At 49.8% G+C, this 24248-nt stretch overlaps 1 protein-coding gene across 2 annotated transcripts in view; it reads left to right on the forward strand.

Moving 5' to 3' along the window:
• The window catches only part of RIMS3 (regulating synaptic membrane exocytosis 3), a 39264-nt gene extending 25110 nt beyond the window's left edge, over positions 1–14154 (forward strand). The window contains exons 4-8 of one of the 2 annotated variants that reach the window (XM_036351080.1): positions 1881–2019; positions 3857–3969; positions 6287–6388; positions 6716–6855; positions 8313–14154. In XM_036351080.1, coding sequence (XP_036206973.1) covers positions 1881–2019; positions 3857–3969; positions 6287–6388; positions 6716–6855; positions 8313–8525 — 707 coding nt within the window. In that variant the 3' untranslated portion in view covers positions 8526–14154. Of the gene's footprint in view, positions 1–1877; positions 2020–3856; positions 3970–6286; positions 6389–6715; positions 6856–8312 lie in introns of both variants that reach the window. The other variant, XM_036351079.1, reaches the window with a different exon arrangement.
• The last annotated feature ends 10094 nt before the right edge of the window (positions 14155–24248 follow it).

The following is a 24248-nucleotide window of genomic DNA, read 5'->3' on the forward strand; positions in this document are numbered from 1 at the left end:
GTGGCAAGGCTCTGGCTTCAGCTCAGGATGTGTTGTGTGTGGAGGATTCGAGGGGAGGGAGGTTAGAGTGCAGCTCCCACAGACCTGTCTGTCTTCTAGCTGCATTAGCAGGGATTGGCAGTTAGGAGCCAGGGACAGGGCGAGTCCCTCAACACCCATTGTTGTTGCCCAGCCCTCTGAGTGTGGTGGGGCACGCACCATTTGTGGGTGTGCATCTATGTGTGTGATTGAATGGATAGGTTCAACTGTAAGTGTTATGGTGTGAAGGACACTTTTATGTGACAGAGTATGTCTTGTGTATGTATGATTAAACCCTGGAAGTACCTTTTGTGACTGTTGTATGAACATACTCATAACCTTGTATGTGGGATCACTGTCTTCATAAATGTGATTGTCAGCACTTGTGTGTGTCTGCTTATGCCGGTCGGTATGAAAGAAGTATAGGTGAGCTAACATGACTGTGTGTAAGGCAGGCAGACAGACAGACAAGTGGATGGTCTCATTGATTCCTGGATAGTTAGCTATTCCAATATCCCAGAAGCTGGGATGGTTTATGGTTTGAAAGGAGACATTTCTCCTTACCACCTCCCACTCCCAGTGCCCCCCCCCCCGCATCTGTCTGCCAGTGACACTAACCCTTTTAGTCTTTCCTCTCCCAGTGGGACTTCCTGAAAGATAAGTAGGGCAAAGCAAGAGGAATAAAGCACCCCTCTTCCCAGGGCAGGTCTTGAATATCCTCACCGTTGGATATGGGTGGGTTGCCAGGGTAACCAGCTCCCCCTTCCCCATTGTTTTTAGGGGGCTTCAGTGCCTGCTCCACACCCCCCCCCCACCTCTCCCCACCCCTATAGCCAACTTCATTCTTAATTTGCCTGAGTCTCTAACCAGTGATAGCAAAGGGCTCCTTTGGTACAGTCCCTATCTGAGCAGTACTTCCCTCCCCATCAAGCTCCTCAGGCAGCCAAGCTTTAGCAGGGGAAATCCATGTAAACCCTCAACCTGGCTTCTGTGACCCTGACCGCCCCACGAGGGGAGGGTGTCTAGAGGGACCACATTGCAATGCTGAGTAGGTTGCCATGGAAACCCAGACTGGATGGTGTGCTGCTAGGAGAGGCACAGTGTCCTATGTTCCCTGCAAGGCTGAGCCATGGGGCAGGATGGGGGTAGAGGGCCCTGTGAACAGGAGACACAGAGACCGGGGGAGGGGGGGCGAGTTCTCACTGCACAGCTTCTGGGGTCTCCTACAGACCTCTTTTCAAAGCCATAGCCAACTCAGGCCAACCCAGCCATCCTCTCTTACTCTTGCTTCCCTAATCGCCTCTTCATGTCCAGACCCACCTGGAGAATGCATGTTAGTTTGGAGTGCCCAGGCCTCCCATTGGGGTTGTTATAGGGCCTGTGAAGGTATCAGAAAGGTGGCTGTGAGGTCTGAGCAGACAGGTGCATGAGGGAGAGCAAATTCAGCAAAAGGCAAACTTTCCAGAAGAGGGAGGCAGGAACATAACCCTTTGGAGCAAAGGCTGAAATTGAGTGAGAAGGTAGCTATCAGGGGAGCCTGGCAAGGATGACGGCCCAAGAGCTGCAGGGAGGGGAGGGGGGCTCTACCTGGTAACTCCACACACCCCCAGCCCATCGTCCCGATTCTGCCTCCAGCCATCTTTCTAATCGGCTTTGTCTGTGTCACTGCCCTGAGCAAGGCCAGGGGTCAGCTACAAACCAGCTCTAGAGGTCATCTCAGCAATGCCCCTGTCTCCGGTCACAGCCCTGCCCACCACGCCCCCTCCCGAGAGGGTGACTTTGAGCAGCGCTCTCAGAGAGGCCGCATGGTGATCTGACCTTGTTCCCTCTCTGTGCTTGGTGTGGGGGACTGGTCGCAGAAGGGACCACCAAGAAGCTGCGCAGCAACATCCGGAGGAGCACGGAGACAGGCATCGCCGTGGAGATGCGGAGTCGGGTCACGCGCCAGGGCAGCCGGGAGTCCACCGATGGGAGCACCAACAGCAACAGCTCCGAGGGCACGTGCGTGCAGCCCACCCCACCCTGGACCCTCCCTCCTCGGTCCTCTAGTCCCAGAGCCAGAGCAGGGCGGAAAAATATCCAGCTGGTTTTCCCACCTGGAGAACATCAACCCAGATGTCTCTGTTCCTGTGCCCCTACCTGCCTCCATGACCCTCCCCTGGATGTCCGATGCCAGGGCCCCAGCCTTCCCCCAGTGGCCTAGGAGTGGTTCCTCCCTTCTGTATATTTCATGCCTCCCGCCTCCCAGCACCCACACGCGGCCCCACTCCAGAGGAGAGGGTTCGAAAGGAGAAAGTGACTCCAATCCTTTAAATCTAGAGCCATTGTTATGTCTCAGATAAGTGGAGGTCTCACACGTGGCCTTGCTTGGAGCTCAGGGAAGGAGATGGGACTGGATCAGAGTTTTCCAAACTGTGGGTGGTAACTCAGAGGCAGGAAGTGAAATCAGTTCAGGGGGTAAAACCAGCATTAGAAAAAGAAATAGGGATTCGATTGTACCCTATGGAGTGAGGATGAATTGCCTTGTGAACTTCTGTGTCAGTTGTTTTAATGTGTGGGCGCACATAGGTCTGTGACATTAAATGTATTTCTTACATTTGACTGCGTGTGGGCTGCAGTCAAAAACCTGCAAGTCCCTCCGATCTCCTCTACATTGTGAAACTACGGTAGACAACTAAGATTTTCTGATTTGGCCTCATGAAGGCACAATGATTTCAGGATTATTTAAGATTCTATGCTCATGTATCTCACTGCTATGCCTACAGCCATGAATGCAAATAGCCACTAGCATGTATTGTGTCTTACTGTATGCAGGGTATCACTGGGCACTTCAGATCAGTGCTTCTTATTCGGGGATCTAGTGAGCAGTATCAGACCAAACACTGTCTCATTTAACTCTCGCTACGGTACTGAGCGATGTCGGTACTACCTGTGAAAGAGACCAATAGGAGTGGGTGAGCCTGAAACCCCTTCCTGGGGGCGGGGGGGGGGGGTGCGGGGAGGAGACACACGGCTTCTCTGACAAGCACACACAGCCTGTCTTCCTCCCTGCCAGTCACTGGCCCAGGGGGACTCAAGGCCAAGCCGTCCAGCAGGGGATTTGCTCTGGGACAACCTTGACTCTCTCTAGCCTTAGGGCTTTCTTTGGTCCATTGTAGCTCATGAGTGGACCTGGGCCAGCCCTCCCTCACCTGTTCTTTCTCTGCTGGCACACCCAGGACACCTTAAGGACATGCACAAGTAGCACTTTTTACTCAGTGACAACGGCAGCAATAACTGCCACATATTGCGTTCTGTTTGTCTGAACTTTTCATGCACCATCTATCCCGATTCTCACCATAAACCCATGCGAGTTGGGCATCACCTCTGTTTTGTAGGCAAGTCTCTTACCTCTGGACGCCTCTGTTTTCTCATCTGTAAAACTGGGTGATAGCTGCTGCCACACAGAGTAGTTGCAAGGATTCCATTGCATGAGGCACGTGGAGCATTCAGTGCACTGACACATGGTCACATGGTCAACTTTCAGTCACTGTCAGTTTTTCTTGTTACTGCTTTCCAGCACCACCGCCCTCCCCCCAGACACATACAACCATGGGGCACCTACCACCACTCGTTATTAATCTGAACCCTATAATTGTGTTAATTTGGACTCTGGCTGTTTGGGGTACCACCTCATTTGTTGACTTGATTTCAAACTGTCTGTCCCCAGCCAACGTAGTACACTACACTATGTAGAGGGGAAACTGAGGCAAGAGGGGAGTGCCCAGTGCCTGGGAGGCAGAGCCGCTGGATCCCACCAGCCAGATGCCCTCACGTGCCCCTCTGCCTCCTTCCCCAGGTTCATCTTCCCCACCACCCGGCTTGGGGCCGAAAGCCAGTTCAGCGATTTCCTGGATGGGCTGGGACCAGCCCAGATTGTGGGGCGACAGACGCTGGCAACTCCACCAATGGGTGAGTCTTTGTGAGGGTAGGGCGAGTGGGGTGATGGCAGAAAGGGTGAGATCAGCAGAGCCCTGCGTGACCCGAGCCTCACTCAGGCTTCCCTGCCAGCGCAGAGTGAGCACAGCACTCACGCATCCTCCCTCCGCAGAGGGGAAGGCCACCGCCCCAGCTCTCCCAGCACATTCCTCCTCGCTCCGCTCCACCACACTCTGCCGGCTCTGCTAAGTGCTGGGCGGAAAATGGTGAACAGATCATCATGGCATTCGTTGTCAGGGGGCCGGCTCTATCGCCAGTTCTCCGAGTGGCCTTGGGGAAGTCTCTTCTCTGAGCCTGTTCCCTCATCTATAAAATGGGAATAAAAATGCCTGCCTTCACTATCAACAATTGATTGAGGGTTATTCTTTTATTGAAGGTGGGGGTGGGGAGGTTCATGCTGTGCCTGAAGTATTTCATTTGATCCTAGGGACTGTGTCTTATTTGACTTCTAATAGTGTCTGGCACCTGGAAGCCTTTAGTAGTTTTTCATCCCCCTTTCCTGTAGCCAGGAGTAGCTCCTGAAGTCTGTGCTGCAGTCCTGGCTCCTTCCTCCCTCTCCCTTAGCTAGTGGATGTGTTGGCTCAAGCAGCTGCTCCCAGGCCTAGCCTCCCCAGAGACGCCTCCTGGCCACCCTCTTCCCCACAGTCTGACTCAAGCAGTGTCTGACCCAGACCTCTGCACTGGCCTCAAGCACACGAGGAAGCTGAGTGCAGACAGCGCCCTGCTGTGAGCCATACAGTGAGCTGGGATTTCATCCCCGCCAGGGCTCTTCCCACTGCACTGCCCTGTCTTCCTCCCCCTGCTCATTCAGGAGCCTCTCTCTGTCTGTGGGAAGAGGGGTGCGCCCACAGGGTGAGCTCTTAGCTGGCTCTTGGGCTGGACTGGCTAATTCTCAGCACTTGCTTTCAAACTCTTAGGATCGCTTCTCGGCCTTTTGGCTAAGATCAAGTGTAGTATCAAACTCTTAGGGGCCCGGGATTCTGCTTTTCCCAGCAGCCCTGAGCCCAGCCAAGAGCTGGGAGGCAGTGAGAGGAGCAGCCACTTCCACTAGTGCAGTGATGGCGAACCTTTTGAGCTTGGCGTGTCAGCATTTTGAAAAACCCTAACTTAACTCTGGTGCCGTGTCACATATAGACATTTTTTGATATTTGCAACCATAGTAAAACAAAGACTTATATTTTTGATATTTATTTTATATATTTAAATGCCATTTAACAAAGAAAAATCAACCAAAAATATGAGTTCGTGTGTCACCTCTGACACGCGTGTCATAGGTTCGCCATCACTGCACTAGGCAAATGCACTATCACAGCCTAGAATTATGCGTGTGGTGCCCTCTGGTGTCCCAAACTAGGAATGACAGGTTTGTGTTTGCTCATCTTGGGGGTGTTATAATGAGACGGGAGATTAATTCCTGAGACATCCCCCTCCACTTCCCCGTGGGGAGGTCAGGAAGAGTAGAGGAAGGGGGACAAATTCCAGAATGTCTTTGTTTGTATTTGCATCTTCCCAAGTATGCAACTACAAACAATTGCATAATGGCTCAGAGAATCTAAAATGGGTACCTAAGCCCACAGTCAGCTCTATTTTAGTTTTTCGACATCAGGCTATGATTCTGCACTGCTTGGAAGGGTGTTCCAAGTGACTAATGCTGAGAGTTCTAGAAATCAGACAACTGACACGATTCCACACATAGAACTTGCCCCAGCTGGATAATCCGTTTTGTGGCAGCTCAGTGAGTTCTCAGTCCTCTGCTCCCAGGAAATCTGCCGGCCTTCCCTTCATCCTTTGGCGATGATGCAAGCAGGCCCTGGTTCCCAGGGAGCAGCTCCTGTCCTGGGCAGGCTCATATCTCAGCATCTCTTCAAGCTGATAGTCTTTGAATATTTGACATGTATTTAGGGGAGTGGCTGAGGGCTGCTGTGCAGAAGGTGACTAAGAGCCCCTGAGCCCACAGCCTCCCTCTGTGTTCCTGACTCCAGAAGGTCTGCCACCAAACTTGCCTATTCTGCTCAGTAAAACAGGAGCTTCTCAGTTCACCACACTTAGATGAGCATTTGACAGCCACTTTTGGTCCCCAAACATGTCCCTGGAGGGTCATGCCCCCACCCCACCCTAGGGACCCATGATTGTGTTCCTCGGCTGCTCTAATGTGTCTCCCGAGGCCAGTTCTCCCACATGCAGTTTTCTTCATCTCATGCCCTTTCCAGGTGGTAGTGCCCTGCAGGCTGGCATTCTGCACAGTGGCTCGTCTGGCTCTGCCTGGACTGTCCCCTCTTCTCCCTTGCAGGGGATGTGCACGTTGCCATCATGGACCGGAGTGGCCAGCTGGAAGTGGAAGTGATCGAGGCTCGGGGCCTGACCCCCAAACCTGGCTCCAAATCTCTCCCAGGTGAGGCTGAGCAGCTGGGAGAAGGATTTTGGAAATGGGTCCTGCCGGTGAGGACGATGCTGCTGAGGTCTGGGTCTAATGAGTCCTTAGTTCCCCACTGGCCTAAATCAGTATTCTCAACACCGGATTCACCACTTGCCCCAAAGGCCAGGAAATAGGGGTGGGGGTAGGGGAGGACAGAGGAGTCAATCTCTTTGACCTGCTGTCCACTGGCCAGCTCGTCCTACTCCCCTTGCTCACCTCCAGGGTCACCTGGGGGTTGGGGATGGGACAGGCCATAGCAGTCTCTCCTGACCCCTCCCCATCATGCTTTCTCCCATCCCTTAGCCACCTATATCAAGGTTTACCTGCTTGAGAATGGGGCCTGCTTGGCCAAGAAGAAGACAAAGGTGGCCAAGAAGACCTGTGACCCCCTGTACCAGCAGGCTCTGCTCTTTGACGAGGGGCCCCAGGGCAAGGTGCTGCAGGTGAGTGTGAGAGGGCAACGCTCAAGACTGCAAGTCATCATTTGAAATCCGTTTCATTTATGACACTTCCTGTGCCAGGTACTAATGCCAGGTGCATTAATATGTGTTGCCCATTTATTTTCATGACCCAGTGAGGTGTGATTGCCCCTGGCTGATTCATAAGGAAACCAAGGTTTGGAGGGTAGCTCGACTGCCAGGTTCCACCGGGCACTGGTTCATTGTGCATCGGCTCCACACCAGGCTGTGAGCTGCTTTCCATTGTGACCTCGCTCCATCCTCCAGATGAACCTGTGAAGCAGGTGTGACTCTCCTATTTTACAAATGAGGAAGCAGAAAGATGGAGTGGCTGGCGTGAGGTTTCAGCTGGGGACTTGCTGAGCCGAGCTGAGCCCAGGTCAAGGTGACTCTCACCCCTTGAGAGTGACAAACCGTTCACCACGGTCCCGGGAGAGAGGGATCATCATGCCTGTTTCATAGATGAAGTGCCTGAGGCGCCCAAGTGGTTACAGGGATAGAGCACAGTGGTCGTCGGTCTCTGGGTTCTGCCCTGGGTTCAGGTTCAAGTTTGATCGCTTACTAGCTGCCGTATGTGGTGAAGATCAAATGAGAGATGTCTGTAGAGGACCTCACACAGTGCCTGTCACACAGAAGGCTACTCGCTAACTCTGAACAGTGGTGGTTGCGGTGGGCTGTCGGCCTTGCCTGAGGCCTGAGGCCACGGGTGACAGAGGAGAGGCTTGAGCCAGGGGCTGTCTGAGCTGTGTGACTTCTCATCCACGGCTGTTCCTCTGGGCTGAGGTGGTCCCATAGCAAAGGCACTTGGAGCTGCAAACAGCAAGAACTGATGAGCCCTAGGGTTCTGTGGGGGAAAGTTTGGTCTTGGTTGTCCATTTTTATATATATCGGAATTCTATTTTGAAAAAAGAATTCACCAATAAAAACACAACTTCGAAAATGACTGAGCTAATCTATTCCCCTCCCCCAGTTTTATGGATGGATGGGAACCCTGAGGTCTAGGGAGGGCAAGGGGCTTGCCCAGGCCCCACCATGAGCCGCAGCAGAGCGGGACTGGAGTCTCCATCTGCTCCTTCCCGGAGAAGGCTGTCATCTGGGATGCTGGGACCTCCAGAAGCCAGACCCAGGGTACATGCCCAGCTCTGCCACCAATGACTGTGTGTCTTTGGGTTAGTTCATTAACCTCTTTGAGCGGCAGTTTCCTCTTTGTGGAAATAACACATAGCACCTCTACCTGGATGGTTGCAACAATGGAGATGATATACTTAAAGTCCATAGGAGCCTGTGCGAAGTGGGCGGCAAGTTGTTTGAAGTCAGTCCAAGTTTCAGCTCTCTCTGTCCCATCCGTCTGTGCCCTGGTGAAACCTGTAGGCTCCTGGGCCCACTGCCCAGCCCTGGAGTCAGGGAGGTGGCTCAGCTCCTCTTTCTTCTCCCACTGGTAGGTGATCGTCTGGGGAGACTACGGCCGCATGGACCACAAGTGCTTCATGGGCATGGCCCAGATCATGCTGGATGAGCTGGACCTGAGTGCTGCCGTCACCGGCTGGTACAAACTCTTCCCCACGTCCTCCGTGGCAGACTCGACCCTCGGATCCCTCACCCGGCGCCTGTCCCAGTCCTCCCTGGAGAGTGCCACCAGCCCCTCGTGCACCTAAGGACCTCAGGCAGAGGCTGGATGTGGTGTGGGAAGGGGTGCCTGCTGGCCCCCCTCCTCCCCTGTACATAGTCTTCACGTCTTTCTGGCCCCTCGCCCTGCTGCATGCCTGTTGGCTACTGGGCTCGTCCCAGCTGGCGGTGGAGAGTGTAGTGTGTGTGTGTATGTGTGTGTGTGTGTGTCTGTGTGTGACCATGTTATATCTGTTCATTTGTCTGGGTATAGTCTGTCTTGGTGACTACATGGGCCAAAATCCATGTCCTTCTGTGTCTTGTTGAAAAGAAACCCAAATGAGTGTTGTGTAAACACAACATCCCCTCGGTCCGGGGATGGAATGGTGGGGGGGTGGCCATTGGTCCATCCTGCCTGGTCCTGTGCCCGGGGCAGAGCCCGAGTGTCCTGCCTGTTCCTTCTCTTGGTGGTCCCTGCTGAGTTTCCTGTCTCGTTCTTTGTTCCACCTTTGCCTCTCCCAGCACTGCTACCTTTTTTGAGGAATGTAGCATCCACTGCAGCTAGCCACGCGAGGCCCCTCTGGGAACCCTGACCGCCCTCCTCCGGCAGCTTTGCCCACTGAATGCGTCTGCAGCATGTAGCATGCTCGGCTAGTGCCCTGGCCAGGGCCTGGGAAGCAAAGATGCCTGGGGAGCTGAGGGCTTGGAGATTGCTTCCTTCCTTGGGCTGGAGCTGCCTCCTTCCTACAAGCAAAACACGGGAGGTCTTAGTTTCCAGGGTTGCTGGCCAGACACCCTAGGGGGACGTTCCGGTACCTCCCTTAGCACTGCTCTTCACCTCCTGTCTCCCTCTAGGCCACCGCACCTCTGACATGCCAAAGGAGCTCTCCCAGGGGACCCCAGCAGGTGTGGATGGGAGGTGTGGCCATCCAGGAGGCTGCCTCAGAAGGGATGGAATCTGCCAAAGCAGACAGCCCCTGGAGGCACCTGTGTCCTCCCCAGGCTCGGAGGGTGGCCCTGTCCCCACAGGGCCCATCCTGGTGGGGCCTGGCCTGTGAGGAGGTGCTGAGGGTTGGGCTGTTTGCTGGGTCAAGGAGGGCAGGGCTGACTTGCTCTGAGCCACCGCTGAGAATCCTGTCTGGGGATTAGCTGCCTGAAGTTCATTTGGGGCTCTCTTCTCGTTTCTAGACCAGGGTGCGTATGGGAGCTCAGACTCATGTGGGCTCCAGCCTCCTGGCCCCACACAGCCTGGCTCTGGACACTGGTCTGCCACAGCCACCAGCTCTGTACAAAGCAATACTCATGCTCGGCCTCCCTGCCTCCCTGAGCTCTCCTGCTGCCCGCTGCCCGCTGGAGAGTAGCCTGGCCTGCTCCAGGCACCTACCCGCTCTGCTTTCATCCCACCCATCTGGCTGGAGCTTCCCAAAGCCGCTCACACTCTGACTTGGTCTGCAGGCTGGGTCCTGAGGGTGGGACCAGTGTGCGGACTGAAGTCTGGCTCAGGAATGCCCAAATCTGTCCTCTCCCTCCTCAGGTCGAGGGTGAAAGGTGAGAGGTTGCCCAGGAGCCGGACATAACAGCCCTTGGATCCGTGTCTGGGGAGGAAAGAGTGGCCAGGGGGTCACAGTATGGGGCAGGCTCTCTCTTCCCCAGACATGGTCCCCAATGCCGCAGTGACTCCAACCATGTACCGGGAGGCAGTGCAGGCTCAGCCTGAGTGCTTGGTCTCCATCTGTAACCAGAGCGGGCGGGCATGGAGGTGGGTTCTGAGGGAGATGGAGGGAAGCTCTCCGGAGATACCACCATCTCCGCCAAGGGGCCTCCTTTTTGGGCAGGATCCACCTTTTCTCCCAAAACACAAGGGGAGGGAACCAGGACCCCGTCATTCCTGCCCAGACACAGAACAGGAAATACGGGCAGTAAAGGAACAAACACGAGCGCCTGGCCCCGAGCCTCCATTCTTGTATCGGCCTTGGTGAGTGGAAGAGAGGGAGGGGCAGCTGGGTCCCACTTTCTCTTTCTGCAGAAATTCTCTCCCACTGTCAGGACTGGGTGATGCCTGCATTTCTCATGTTTCTACAGTGAAACAAAGGGCTCTGTGCTCTTTGATCTGAGGGTGGGGAGAGGGAGGACCCGCGCTCACAGAGGTACTTTATGTCCTGTCTGTGATGTGCTACCCTCGAGAGAGGTCGCCCTCAGGGTGGTGGTGGGCTTATGGGCGAAAGTGTAGACATCTGCTGATGTGACACCAAATGGCGATCCTCAGACTATGCAGCCACCCCCAGGGAAGGGGGGACGTCACCCTCATTCCTCAAAGGGCCCAGAAAGACCGTGAGAGAAGGTGGGAGCTGCCAGCAGAGAGGCTGCCGCTGGGTAGCTGGAGGCCGGTGCCCCTGGCCTGGGGGGCAGGTGGGTTAGCACAGGGGAGGTGCCAGCCAGAGGTGGGGCCTGATGTGTTGGTAACGGCTGAGCTGCCTGCAATCCCCAGCGGCCAAAGCTGCCCAGGGGTTGGCCAACTCCACAGCTCCATCTCTAATGGGCAGTGATCCCCCCGCCCCCACCCCGTGTTGACCTTGGGATGATTCTTTTTAACCCTTTGTACCAAATAAGTGACTAATCCCCACCTAGAGTGGCCCCCAGGAGGGTGGAGTCGTGTGAGGCTGATGTGTGTGTGTTGGTGACCAGCTGGATGTCGGGGTCTGTTTCTCAGCACCCTGGGTGCAGGGGCCTGTCTGAGAAGCAGCTCTATTAGCCGGTCGCAGGAGAGGAGGGAGCTCAAGTGTGACTCCGGGCTGTCCCTGGCGGGGAGGGTCTGTTCTTTCAGAGGGGATGGTGGGGGAGGAAGGAACAAGATCCCCGGAGTTCTCCCCAACCTGGGACCAACTCACTGCCAGGGACAGTATCCTGGCCCCAAACCCCCCCTTAGCCCAGGTGAAGCCCGGAGCTGATCTCAGACGGGGGCCCTGTCACTCCATCTCCCCCTGCTCAGGCAGGATCGTGGGGGACGTGGCGGAGAGAGAAAGGCCCTGCAGCGATGCTGGGCTATGGGCAGGAACCGTGATGAATGACTCAGCGCTGTCTTCACATTTCTGCTCTGCTGACTCCGTCCTACTCCCTTCAGAGATGGCTTCCCTACAGGGAAGTCTGTGATGGGCCTTCGGGATGAATCAGGCTCCACGAATGCGCCACGTCATGGTTTGGCCAGGGGGATGTGACCCTGCAGGAAAGACCTGTCTCCAGAATGACTCCCCATCCAGGCAGTTCCACCACCAGCTCTCCTAGGAAAGGCACCCTTGGGAGGCCGCCGTGTGCAGCAAGCCCCAGGCGTGGCCAGGACTGCCCGAGGCAGAACCTAGGAGCTCCAGAGAGAGCCGCTCATCACTCGTGGGATCACTGCCCCTTACGGCAGAGGTCAAGCCAGTCCTCCCCGGGGCATGGCACCCACCAGGGCAAGCCTGCCCCAGCTCTTCTTCACTGCCAGCCTTGAGGAGAGCAGAGCACCCCCCTTTAAAGACAATAGAACCCTCCAAGAGAACTTCTTTGGAAATGAAATGTAGCACAATCTTAGACTGCGTTACGAGGAGCCCTGACACCCAACCAGGGTTCTTGCTCTTCACCTTGCTGCCCGGGAGACCTGTGCTCCTCCCCTGGGGCTCCAGAGCTCCTAATACCTCTGATCCCCCATCTCCCTCGGCCCAGAAAGCAGCACGGCTTCAGTGAGGCTGCTGTTCTATTTCTGATTGCTCCCTGCACTGTGCAAACTCTGCAAGAAATTGCTGCCTTTGCTTGACATTGTAATGAGTTGTCCGCCACCTGAGGGGAGGGAGATGGCGCGTCATTCAGGGCCAAGGGGTGGTCCTGCAGTGGCTGCAAGGAGGTGGGTAAGAAGAGGCCCGCTGCCCTGCTGACCCCTCCCTTTCTCACCCTCTCCTCTGCATCCTCTTCTCCAATATCCTGACACGTAAAGAGGGTCTTTAAAATGCTGCTTCCTGTACTGCGTTATCTTTCACTGGATGATCAGGGAGGAGATTGGAATGCGGACTCATTGTCCCCTGCCTTCTCCCTCAAGTCTGCTTTCACTCAGGTCAGAAGAGATTGGGGCAAAACAAAACAATCATGATTGACGGGCAGGGGAGCCCTGCCCCATCAGGTGAGGTCTGATCGGGGCTGCATGGACCTGGTCTGGCTGGGAAAGGGTTATTTGAAAGAGTGCCTGAGCATCTCAGAGCAATGTCAGTGATGCCAAAGAGAGCAACTTGGCCTCCTTGGGCACCAGCTCTGTGTTGGTCTGCCTGACGGTGGGACCTTGTTCTCTGACAAAAGGGCTTAATCTTTCCATGTAGCAAAGCAACTCCCCCACCCCCACCCCCACCCCTAGCTTGGGCTTTTGTGGGCCCAGCGCGGCTGTGCCTGTGAGGGAAACCACAGCAGAGAGAGAAATTGCATTCTCTCAGGGGCCTAGACTGCTCATTGAGAAGCGTAAGTGCTTTGGTAAAACCTTCCAGCGCTCTCTCTGGTTGGAAGCTTGGCCAGTAAGGACAGGGGCCTTGGGCCTAACAAGGAGTTCACCCCAATGCCAGGAAGGACCTGTGGGACTGGGCTCCAGAGAGCTGGGCTAACAAATGAGCCCTGAGAACTCCAGGGGCAACAGAGCATCGACCCCATCGGTCAACGGCCTGGACAGCTGGCTATAGAGCGCCAAAGGCTGTTAGAGAAAGTTTGCCAGAAACCGCGACCATGCGCAAGACTTCTCACTCCTGGGCCTCAGCTTTCTCATCTGCAAAATCAGAGCATTTGCTCGTTGCTGCACGGTTCCCTCCAGGTTGTGAAAGTCTGATCTGGAGCTGATGCGGGTCGAGCCTGGTGCACCTGGTTCCACAGACTGGTTTCTTCCAGCCGTGGGTACCCAAGCCGGGTGCAGCTTCTCATCCGTCCACACCCAGATGCTGCTTCTGACTAGAACTCTGGGAACCCTAACAGACTGCTCCCACCTCTTTGTGTTTCATTCCTCCTTGTTCTTGTGTCACGATGAGAAATGAGTAAGAGGCGTCCACAACGGACAGTTTTCAAGGTGCTGATGTGATGTTACAACCTCAGCTGCATCCTGTGTGGGTTAGTGTCCCCACCAGCAGTTGGTCCTCGTTGCTGCTTCTAGAATGGCATCGGTGGGAGAGTCGAACATGGGAGCATTTTAAAGGAAATGCTCTCTGATGGGAGGAGAGAGGGAACTGCCTGTCCAAGTATGTTGCTTCTTAAAACCACGCCTCTCTCCAGAATGTCTTTTACCAGGCGACATCTCCGCAGGCTGAGTGGCTGCTTCCTTGGGAAAAGATGGCCTGGTTGTTCTCTCTGCTCCTTTAGAACGTAAATTCATAGGAGGAAGGAACCGTTTTTCTAGAATATCCGAATGCATCCTGCAAAGGGAGAGAGCTGGTAGGGCTGACAAGCACACTGCTTAGATAAGAAGCAATTCGCCTTTTATATCTGTGCTCCTATACATTTTCTATGTGCAGCATCTTCCCAAGCTGGCTGTGGCTCCCGGGTGGCAGGTGGACAGCTGGGAAGGTCTTGCCAGCCGTTCGTACAACGTTCTTGCCAATTTCCTTGAGGAGAAAATTCTTCACATGGCTTCTGCATGTACAGTATTTGGGCAGCAAAAAAAAAAAAAAAAAAAAAAATGATTAAAGTTGGTTTAAAACTGGTTTCAGGTGTTGCTTTTTGAAGATGGTTCTTAATGCGAGGAGAAAACAGGGTTCCAGGTGACTGACACAAGGAGGAGAGGGCACCTTGGCTAAGAGGCAGGAGAGAGCAGTACATCTCAGGGGAAAAGCCTTGAAAACATACGACCTGGGTTTCTGACTCCCACTGGGGACCCCTGTTGCCTCAGTGATGTCCTTGGGCCATAGAATTTGCTGGTGCGACTGTCAAACTACAGCAGGAAGGCCGGGGAGGGTGGGAGGGCAGAAGGGGGGTGGGTAAGAGATCAACCGAAGGACTTGTATGCATGCATATAAGCATAACCAATGGACATAAGACACTGGGGGGTAGGGGAGGCCAGGGGATTGTCAAGGGCGGGGGGAAAAAAAGGAGACATATGTAATACTCTTTGTAATACTTTAAGCAATAAAAAAAAAAGAAAAGAAAAGAAAAGAAAAAAGAATTTGCTGGTGCGGGCAGCTTCCAGGCTGTGCCTCCAGGGTCCCTGTTTACAGGCCCACACAGCCTTCTATTCCCACAGACTTCACAAGGGATGCCCAGAGCCAAATAGAGGGGAAGGTAAGATGGAGCTAAGGGCAGTGCTTACCACCCACTGTTCATTTCCTTCTGAGCTCTTGTGTCTAGCAGCTCCGCTCCAGCACGTGGCTGGGACAGCCTTGCTTGTTTCAGCCACAGTTGACATAAGCAGTAAACAGCAGTGGACCTCCATTGCTGTGAACTATATCAGTCCTTGATCCCAGGAGCACCCCTGCTTCAGGGAGGGACAGGAAGGTCTGCTAACATTTAGTCACTTCTGCACAGTGCCACTTCCTCCTAGGGTTGGGTCTAGGGGTGTGGGAGGTGGAGAAAGGAGGTATAGCAGTCAAAGCGCTTGCTGGGCTGGGAGAAGGCTGGCATTCTCCATGCCAAGAGCCCTTCCGGTGACCTCCACTGCGCTGAGTCTGGCCCTTGGCTTTGCAGTTCCAGTGGGCACCATTGCTCGAGGGAAGGCTCGTGAGAACAATATATGAGCTTTGACGTTCTCCGGGGTTCTGCTTTCTTTTTTGTTTGTTTGGTGCCCTTTGTTTTTTAAAAATAAATATTTTTTCAGCAAGGAAGGGAAGGGATAGAGAGTTAGAAACATCGACGAGAGAGGAACATCAATCAGCTGCCTCCTGCACACTCCCTACTGGGGATATGCCCGCAACCAAGGTACATGCCCTTGACTGGAATCGAACCTGGGACCCTTCGGCCCGTAGGCCGACACTCTATCCACTGAGCCAAACCGGTCAGGGCTGTTTGGTGCCCTTGATTGGGAATCGAACCCATGACACTTTGGTGTGCAGGCCAATGCTCCAACCACTGAACCACATGGCCAGGGCCAAGGTTCTGTCTTTCCTTTCCACTGTTGCTTTCTCCCTGAGATATCCTATACACTCTGTGCTTCTAGGCAGAAAAATTATTTTCCCTGCAAAAAGGAAAAAAGGGACAGACAAAAGAACTGAAATCTAGAGAAAAAAATTCTAAAGAATTTTCTTTAAACAGAAGGAATGTATTATGTACCAGAGAGGATTATTGGGGGATTAAAATTAAAATATGTTTAAAGTCCTCAAAATAGTACCTGACACATAGTAATGCTTTTTGCTGTTGTTAAGGAAAATGGTCCTAGATGGAAGGGCTGAGATACAAGAAAGAAAAGTGAGTAAGGAAGTAAGTTTTTTAAAATTAGTAAATGTTAACATATATTGTAAAACTATCATGTTTGATTTGTGAAATTTAAAAATATAAGCATGAACTAAAATATTAGACAGAAATAGCACAGAATTTGGTCCTTGGAATATTCTTGAGGAGACTGAAGACACTGAATAACCTCAGTCTTCTTTAAATATTCATTCTAAAATCTAGAGTAAATACTAAGAAGATAGAATCTAGCAGATGCAAAAATCCTAAAAGCAAACTATGAAATCCAAAAATGTATTAAAAAATACATGATAATCAAGTGGTATTTATCCCAGGGATGCAAGGATGGCTCATTATTATCACAAAAATTCATCGCTGTAATTCACCACATTAATAGACTAAACAAGAAAAATCATTATTATCCTAATATAGAAAAGGCATTTTATAAGGTTTAATCCTATTCATAATAAAAAAAAAAACCTTAGCAAATGGAAGGTAACTTTTTAATTTGATGGAAGTCATATACCAAAAAATCTATAGGAAATATTATGTTAATACTTTCCACAAATATTATGGAACTATTTTAGACACAATCTTTTTAAGATTAAGATCAATACAAGGGGATCCAGTATCATTGTTACCATTTACCATAGTTCTAGGAATCCTCTACAGTGCCATAAAGGGAAAAAGAAGAAGTGTGAGAATTAAAAGAGCAGAGATAAAACTATAATTTACAGATAATTTGATCTCTACTTAATTGTTTTTTTTTTTAAAAAAAAGCAAGGGTGCTAGATACAAGATCACCTTACAAAAATCAATTGCATTTTTCTATAACAGCTATAACTAATAAACTATAAATGGATATTATCCTCAATACCAATTTAAATTATTAAGTAGGGATTACTTAAGAACATATATGATCTCTCTAGAGAGAATTTTCACACTAATAACAGAGTTGATGATCTGCATAAATGAAGAGACATTCCTGTTCCTGGATGAGACTGTTTAAGATAAAGGTATTAACTCTCCCCAGATTAATGTATAAATTCAGTGTAATCTAAATAAAATTTCAATTGGTATGTTAAGAACTACTTACTCTACTAAACTTACTCTATAACATATGCAATAATCTAAGTCCATTAATGGTTAAATCAACTTCCATTTAAAGAAAAGATGAGCAAACACAAAGATTGACACATATATACCTGAGAAATTAATATATGACAAGGGGGGGCATCTTAAACACAATGGGGAAAATGAATTGTTAAAATATGTATTAGGAAAACTGGCTCACTATCTGGCCAAAAAAATACCTACCTAAACCAAAATACAAAGATAAATCCTAGATGGTTTAATAGACTCAAAAAGGAAAGGTAAAATGTCAAATTAATAAAAGAAAATGTAAGAGAAATATTTTTTTGAACTAAGGGCAAGAAAAAAATTTTAATTTTTTGAAACCATACACTAAAAACTGTATAATGTGATTACATTAAAGGTAAGGATTTATATTTAACAAATAGCATCATGGACAAAAGTTACACAGATTATAGAATAGTAATTTATGATGTCAAAAGTCGACACAGGATTAATAGCTACAATATACAAGGAAGTACTGCAAGTCCTATATAATAAAAGGCTAATGTGCAAATTGTCTTCTCAGGAATTCGACTGACTGGGAGTTCGACCGCTTGCTATGACATGCGCTGACCACCAGGGCGCGGCGCAGAACGAAGAAAGGCCCCGGCCAGCAGCCGGGGGAAGAAAGGCCCGATTGGCCCTGATCACCAGCCAGGCCTGGGGACCCTACCTGTGCACGAGTTTCATGCACTGGACCTCTAGTCAACAATAAAAAAAAAAACTTCAATGGGAAAATGGGCAAGGGAAATGAATACGCAAACTTCAAAAGTTAATAAGCATATGAAAATATCTTCAGAATCATTATAACCAGAGAAATGCAAATTAAAACAATGAACTATCACTTTATGCCTATAATAGACTGGCATAAAATAGAAAACTGAATAATGCTAAATGATGACAGGGATACGGAGATACAGTTTTTATTAAATCTGACATTACCTGGTCCAGTTATATGCAGATCCTGTGCACTATGGTGGGAATGTAAATTGGTGCATCCACTTTGGAAAACAGTACAGAGGTTCCTCAAAAAAATAAAAAATAAAATTACTATCTGATTCAGCCATTTCACTTCTGGGTATTTATCTGAAGAAAACGAAAACACTAATTTGAAAAGATATATGCATCCCACCCCCATGTCCATTGCAGCATTATTTACAGAAGCCAAGATAAGTGTCCATCGATGAATGAGTGGATAAAGAAGATGTTACATAGAATAGTATATACAATGGAAGACTACTCAGCCATAAAAAAAGAATGGGATCTTGCCATTTGTGATAATATAGATGGACCTTGAGCACATTATGTTAAGTGAATATAGTCAGACAGAAAGACAAATACCATATGATCTTACTTATATGTGGGATCTAAAAACAAAACAAACAAAAGACAAAAACCAAGCTCATAGATACAGAGAACATATTGATGGCTGCCAGAGGAATTGAGATGGGAAGTTGGGGAGTTGGGGTGGCAAAATGGGTGAAGGGAGTAAAAAATTACAGTTATAAAACTAATAAACATAGTGTGACTATGATTAATAATGCTATATTGTATATTTGAAAGTTGCTAAAAGAGTAAATCTTAAAAGTCCTCATCACAAGAAAAAAGTAATTTTTGTAACTGTGTATGGTGATGGATGGTAACTATATTTAATATGGTGATCAGTGAGCAGTATATATATATATACTAGAGGCCTGGTGTATGAAATTTGTGCACTTGGGGGGGGGGGGTGGTGGCGTGGTGGTGTCCCTCAGCCCAGTCTGCGCCCTCTCCAATCTGGGACCCCTTGGAGGATGTCCGACTGCTGGTTTAGGCCTGATCCCTCTCATAATCCGGAACTGCTGGCTCCCAACCGCTTGCCTGCCTGCCTGTCTGATTGTCCCTAACCTCTTCTGCCTGCCAGCCTGATCACCCCCTAACCATTCCCCTGCCAGCCTGATCGACGCCTAACTGCCCTCCCCTGCAGGCCTGGTTGCCCTTAACTGCCTTCCTCTGCAGGCCTGGTTTCTGCCCCCCCACAACTGCCCTCCCTCCCCTGCAGGCCCGGTCGCCCCCAACTGCCCTCCCCTGCTAGCCATCTTGTGGTGGCCATCTTGTGACAACATGGGGTGGCCATCTTGTGTGAGGGTGTGATGGTCAATTTGCATATTACCTCTTTATTATATAGGATGAAATCATATTGTACACCTAAAACTAATGTAATGTTATATGGCAATTATCCTATCTAATAAAGAGGGAATATGCTAATTGACTGCCACACAGCCACAAGATGGTGGCACCCAGTCCCCTCAGCCCTGCCTCATCCAGCTGGAGTCCCCCAGTCCTGTCAGCCCCACAGGGGAAAGCAGTTGGGGGTGATCGTGCCAGCAGGGGAGGGCAGTTGGGGATGATCATGCCAGCAGAGGAGCAGTTAGGAGTCAATCGGGCAGGCAGGGGAGCAGTTAGTGGGCAATCAGGCAGCCAGGCAGAGTTGTTAGGGGCAATTAGGCAGACAGGCAAGTGATTTGTTAGGAACCAGCAGTCCAGGATTGTGAGAGGGATGTCTGAGGGGTCCCAGATTGGAGAGGGTTCAGGCTGGGCTGAGGGACACCCCCTCCCCGTGCACGAATTTCATATACTGGGCCTATTAAAAGCATTAACCCTAAAAAAAAAAAAAAAAAAAAAAAGAGAGAGAGAGAGAGAGAAATTGGACTTCATCCAAATTAAAATTTCTTTTTGAAAAAAAAACAAACATTATGACTCATAATAAGATGACAATTTAATTAGACAATCCAAGTAAAAAATTTGAATAGACATATCACAAAAGGAGGTACGCAATTGCCAATAAGCACGTGAAAAGGTGCTCATCCCCCAAGTTCATCAGGGAACTGCATAACTCTAGAATGCCTAAAATTGAAGACTGGCAATACCACATGCTGGTGGATTTTTATGCATTTTTAATGGAAATATAAAATGCTACAACTACTTGGTCAATTTCTTATAAATTTCTTATACACTTACCACATGACCCAGCAATTCCACTCCCTTATCAGGAAAAATGAAAACGTATGTCCACCCAACGACAAGAATGCTCATGACAGCTTTATTCATCAACTGCCCCAACTGGAAGCAATACAAATGTCTAACGTGTCAATCAGAATGCAGGAACCACACAGCAATTTAATCAAGGAAATTTTAATGCTAAAAATTAACACTAGCAGGGGAGTAACTATGAAGGTGTAAGGGGACTGGAGAATACTCAAGGAAGGGACACAATGAAAGGGGGCCTCTCCTTTAAGCTGGGAATCAAATCTTGTTGGAATACGTGTAATGTGATGTGAAGTGCGTTAGGAGCCCAGGCCAGGTCCCGGTCCAGGCTCCAGGTCAGCAGGAAACATCTCTAGGGGGAGCTGGTAGGCCAAGGTTGGCAGGTTGGCAGGTTGGTGCCCAGGGGAGTCAGTGTCAGGAGCCTCTCACCATTATTTACAGAATGCAAGCTGAAGTGTGCAGAGTCCACGATGGGAGTGAGGCGGGCACTGGGCCGGGCTGGGGCTGTGAGCTCACAGACATTGCGGGTTCTGGACGCACAGCAGGGGCGGGACGCTAATGGATGTCCCCCTGCACGTGCCGCTGGCAGCAGTGCAGTGGGAAGAAAAGCCAAGCAGCAGCTGCCTGGACCAGCAGTTTCTTTCTTCTCCAGCAGTGTCACTCCAGCGCCATCTACTGACAAAGCTCAATACTGTTCTCACTGCAAAGGAGAAATGTTTCAAGTGGCTATCCCACTATCGCTGGTAATGGAAGGTAGATTTGGAGTTTGCGAGGCAACAAGTGGATAACTGTCATATCTATCAATAGGCCCAACGTGAGAACAATCTGTGGTACATTAGTACAATGGGATACCTCTCAGCACTAAATAGAATGAACGACTGATATATGCTATAGCATAGATGGATTGCAAAATCAGCATGTTGAACGGAAGAAACCAGACATAAAGGGTAAACACTGTTACATGAAATTCTAGAATACAAGACCAATCTATAGGGACAAAAATGTGCCGAAACCGGTTTGGCTCAGTGGATAGAGCGTCGGCCTGCGGACTGAAGGGTCCCAGGTTCGATTCCGGTCAAGGGCATGTATCTGGGTTGCGGGCATACCCCCAGTAGGAGATGTGCAGGAGGCAGCTGATCGATGTTTCTCTCTCATCGATGTTTCTGGCTCTCTATCTCTCTCCCTTCCTCTCTGTAAAAAATCAATAAAATATATTTTAAAAAAAATGTCAATCAGTGTTGTCCAAGGATTGGGGGTGGATACTGATTGCAAAAGATCACATGGGAATTTGGGAGGAGGGTGGAAATATTCCAAATCTGGATTGCATTACTGATTACATAAGTGTATACATTTATTAAATGGATGCATTTTATATAAATTATAGTAGTGTCTATTATTAAAATATCATTTGTACATGAGATGCCTGTGATTGTGTAGGATCTAGACTACCATTGTCTTCGAAGCCCTGGTGCCTTGTAAATTCCAGGCCAAGGGCCAATTGCGGGGCACAGCTTCGATAGGAACATTGGAAAACTTCTGTCTTGCTGCGGGAGATTGATTCTCTGACCTGGAAAGCCTCGGTGGTCGTGCAGGGTTATCCCGGATCATTCCTGAGATTCCGATGAGATGGTGCACCTGGAAGTGTGGTGAAGAGGAGGTTGAATTTCTGCAGAGGCCTCAGTTGAGAGATGAGGGTCTGTGAGTTCGGGTCAGTGTTCTGCATTCTTTCTTTGCTTGATTCCATTATGACTCAGATTCCATTAAAAGGGAGTCTAAGATTCTATGGCATTTTGACTTGGAAGGTACCTTCCAGCTCCTCGAAGACAGGTTTTTCCGTCTTATAAATTAAGGGGCAAAGACCCACAGGTTGTCCAGGTCATCCAACAGTTCATTAGGGGCACAGTTTGGGCAGAATCCAGCCCAGTGCTCATAAGAAAACATCAGGCTGACCAGCCGTGGATTAAAATGCAGACTCTTCAGGGAGTGAAGGGGGCCCCTCTGACCATCAGAGCTCACCCTAGATAGAGGCAACGGAAGGGACCACTCTCTCTCATCCTAAAAGGAGCCTTGAAAAGCACCTCTATTCCTGTCTAGCCATTGCCAGAAGCTGCAATAAGCCCCTATTCCCTCACCAAGGGAAAGCCCACTGTATATACTCAGGAAGGAGACTGGACATGAAGAAGGAAACACCAATACGGACTTGCTCATCGAGCAATAATTGAGTTCAAATCCAGGCCGAGGGTATGGGACATAGGGAAGAGGGTCCTGGAGCAGGAAAGTGGTCAAGGAGAGTTTAGAGCTTCCCTGGAGGGTTGGTGGCCTTAGACACACCCTCAACGTTCTCCCTGTCTCCCTAGAAGTTCAGAGGGCAGGGATGTTACCTTCATTTTAAGGAAAAAGGAACTATGCCCAGAGAGAGGTAGACATTTGCCCAAGGCCAATCAGCCTTGGAGTAATAACACCAGGGCCAGAATTCCTGGCCCCTGGCTTGGTGCTCTTTCCATTAAATGACTACATTGGGAAATGGGATGGAAATATAGACTGTCAAGCTCTGCATTTATCAAAATCTCACAAATGAAGAAGATCACGGGATCGAGCAAAAGATCTCATCCGATGCTTTTGTGCTTCAAAGGGATCATATGATGCCTGTCATTCATATCAGCAAACTTTTGGGCCTACAACTATTTTTTTTAAAAAATATATTTTATTGATTTTTTATAGAGAGGAAGGGAGAGAGATAGAGAGTTAGAAACATCGATGGGAGAGAAACATCGATCAGCCGCCTCCTGCACATCTCCCACTGGGGATGTGCCCGCAACCCAGGTACATGCCCTTGACCGGAATCGAACATGGGACCCCTCAGTCCGCAGGCCGACGCTCTATCCACTGAGCCAAACCGGTTTCGGCTACAACTATTTTTTTTTTAAATATTAGCCTATAATGGAAATTGCATATTTTGATAGAAATTTTTTCTCCTTTGGTTAAACTAGCATTACTTAAAATGTGTTTAGAAAAAAAATAAGGAAACTACAAAACTGTTATTCGCTGAAGCATTTGAGACCGTGTTTTGGCTCAAATAAACTCATAAAAATTCTCTACAGCTTTGGACATTTCTTATGTTGATGAAAGCTTTTAAGAAGTCTCTGTTCAATCATTAGTTGACTACTAAGCAAGCCAAGCAGAGACTTCAGTGGTTACACATCAAAAGTGATTGTGCCCTAGCAGGTTTGGCTCAGCGGATAGAGCATCGGCCTGCAGACTGAAGGGTCCCAGGTTCGATTTCAGTTAAGGGCACCTGTCCGGGTTTCAGGGCTCAGTCCTCAGTGGGGGCATGCAGAAGGCAGCCGATCAATGATTCTCTCTCATCATTGATGTTTCTAACTCGCTCTCACTCTCTCTTCTCCTCTGAAATTAATAAAAATATATTATAAAATAAAAGTGATTGTTCGTTCATTTAATGATCTGGGGGAAATAGGAACTGAAACTACCCATTTGAATGTGAAATAACATCTAGAAGTCATGTGGGGTGGTAAAATGGCTGAAGCTAGGTTGATTTTGGGTGTTCTAAGTCCAGCGCAAGCCTCAACATATAGGTGGAGATCACAGTCCAACAAGTCATTGAGCAACATGGAAACAAGCATCTGGTGCTAGGCATGTCCACCTGATAGCAGCCCCACCTGAGGCTGCTTCCACCGATGTTAAGCAGAGTTTGAGCACATGTTCAACTTGCCTGGCATTAGGCCCCTCCTTTATCCTGTCTCAGATCTTAAGAGCTCAGGCACCTAAATGGTCTTCTGTTTCATAATCAAGCACCTGAAGTTGGTACACTGAAGTTGTGGCTCAGCTGAAATCACTAACAAGACCTTTGCCTGCAGCAAGGTGGTGCAGCGCCCCAGCTACTCCTGCAGTGGGAGGGCCTTCAGTGAATTCACCTTCAGCTGGGACTCCAGGCAAGTGCAGAAGCCTAACTAGAACGTCCTGACTCAAGCAGTGCACAGTCTGTCATTTTGTGGGGAATGTTTCTCTGACCTGCCAGAGAAATGGGAGTTTAGGAATCTACAGTTAACACAAATAAACATAAGTTAAAGGAGAAAGCCTTCCAGTAGTCTCGCTACCTAGTGTCAGAAAGCTCTCAGGAAGAGGCTGGCTTCCCCTCTCTGACTCTGTCTCCCAACTCTGCACAGACTCACGTTTCCCCATCCGTGTCCAAGGGCACTTCCAACCCAGTGATTCTT

The sequence above is a fragment of the Myotis myotis genome, unplaced genomic scaffold (assembly GCF_014108235.1).
Source record: "Myotis myotis isolate mMyoMyo1 unplaced genomic scaffold, mMyoMyo1.p scaffold_m19_p_2, whole genome shotgun sequence".
In the NCBI taxonomy this organism is placed as follows: Eukaryota; Metazoa; Chordata; class Mammalia; order Chiroptera; family Vespertilionidae; genus Myotis; species Myotis myotis.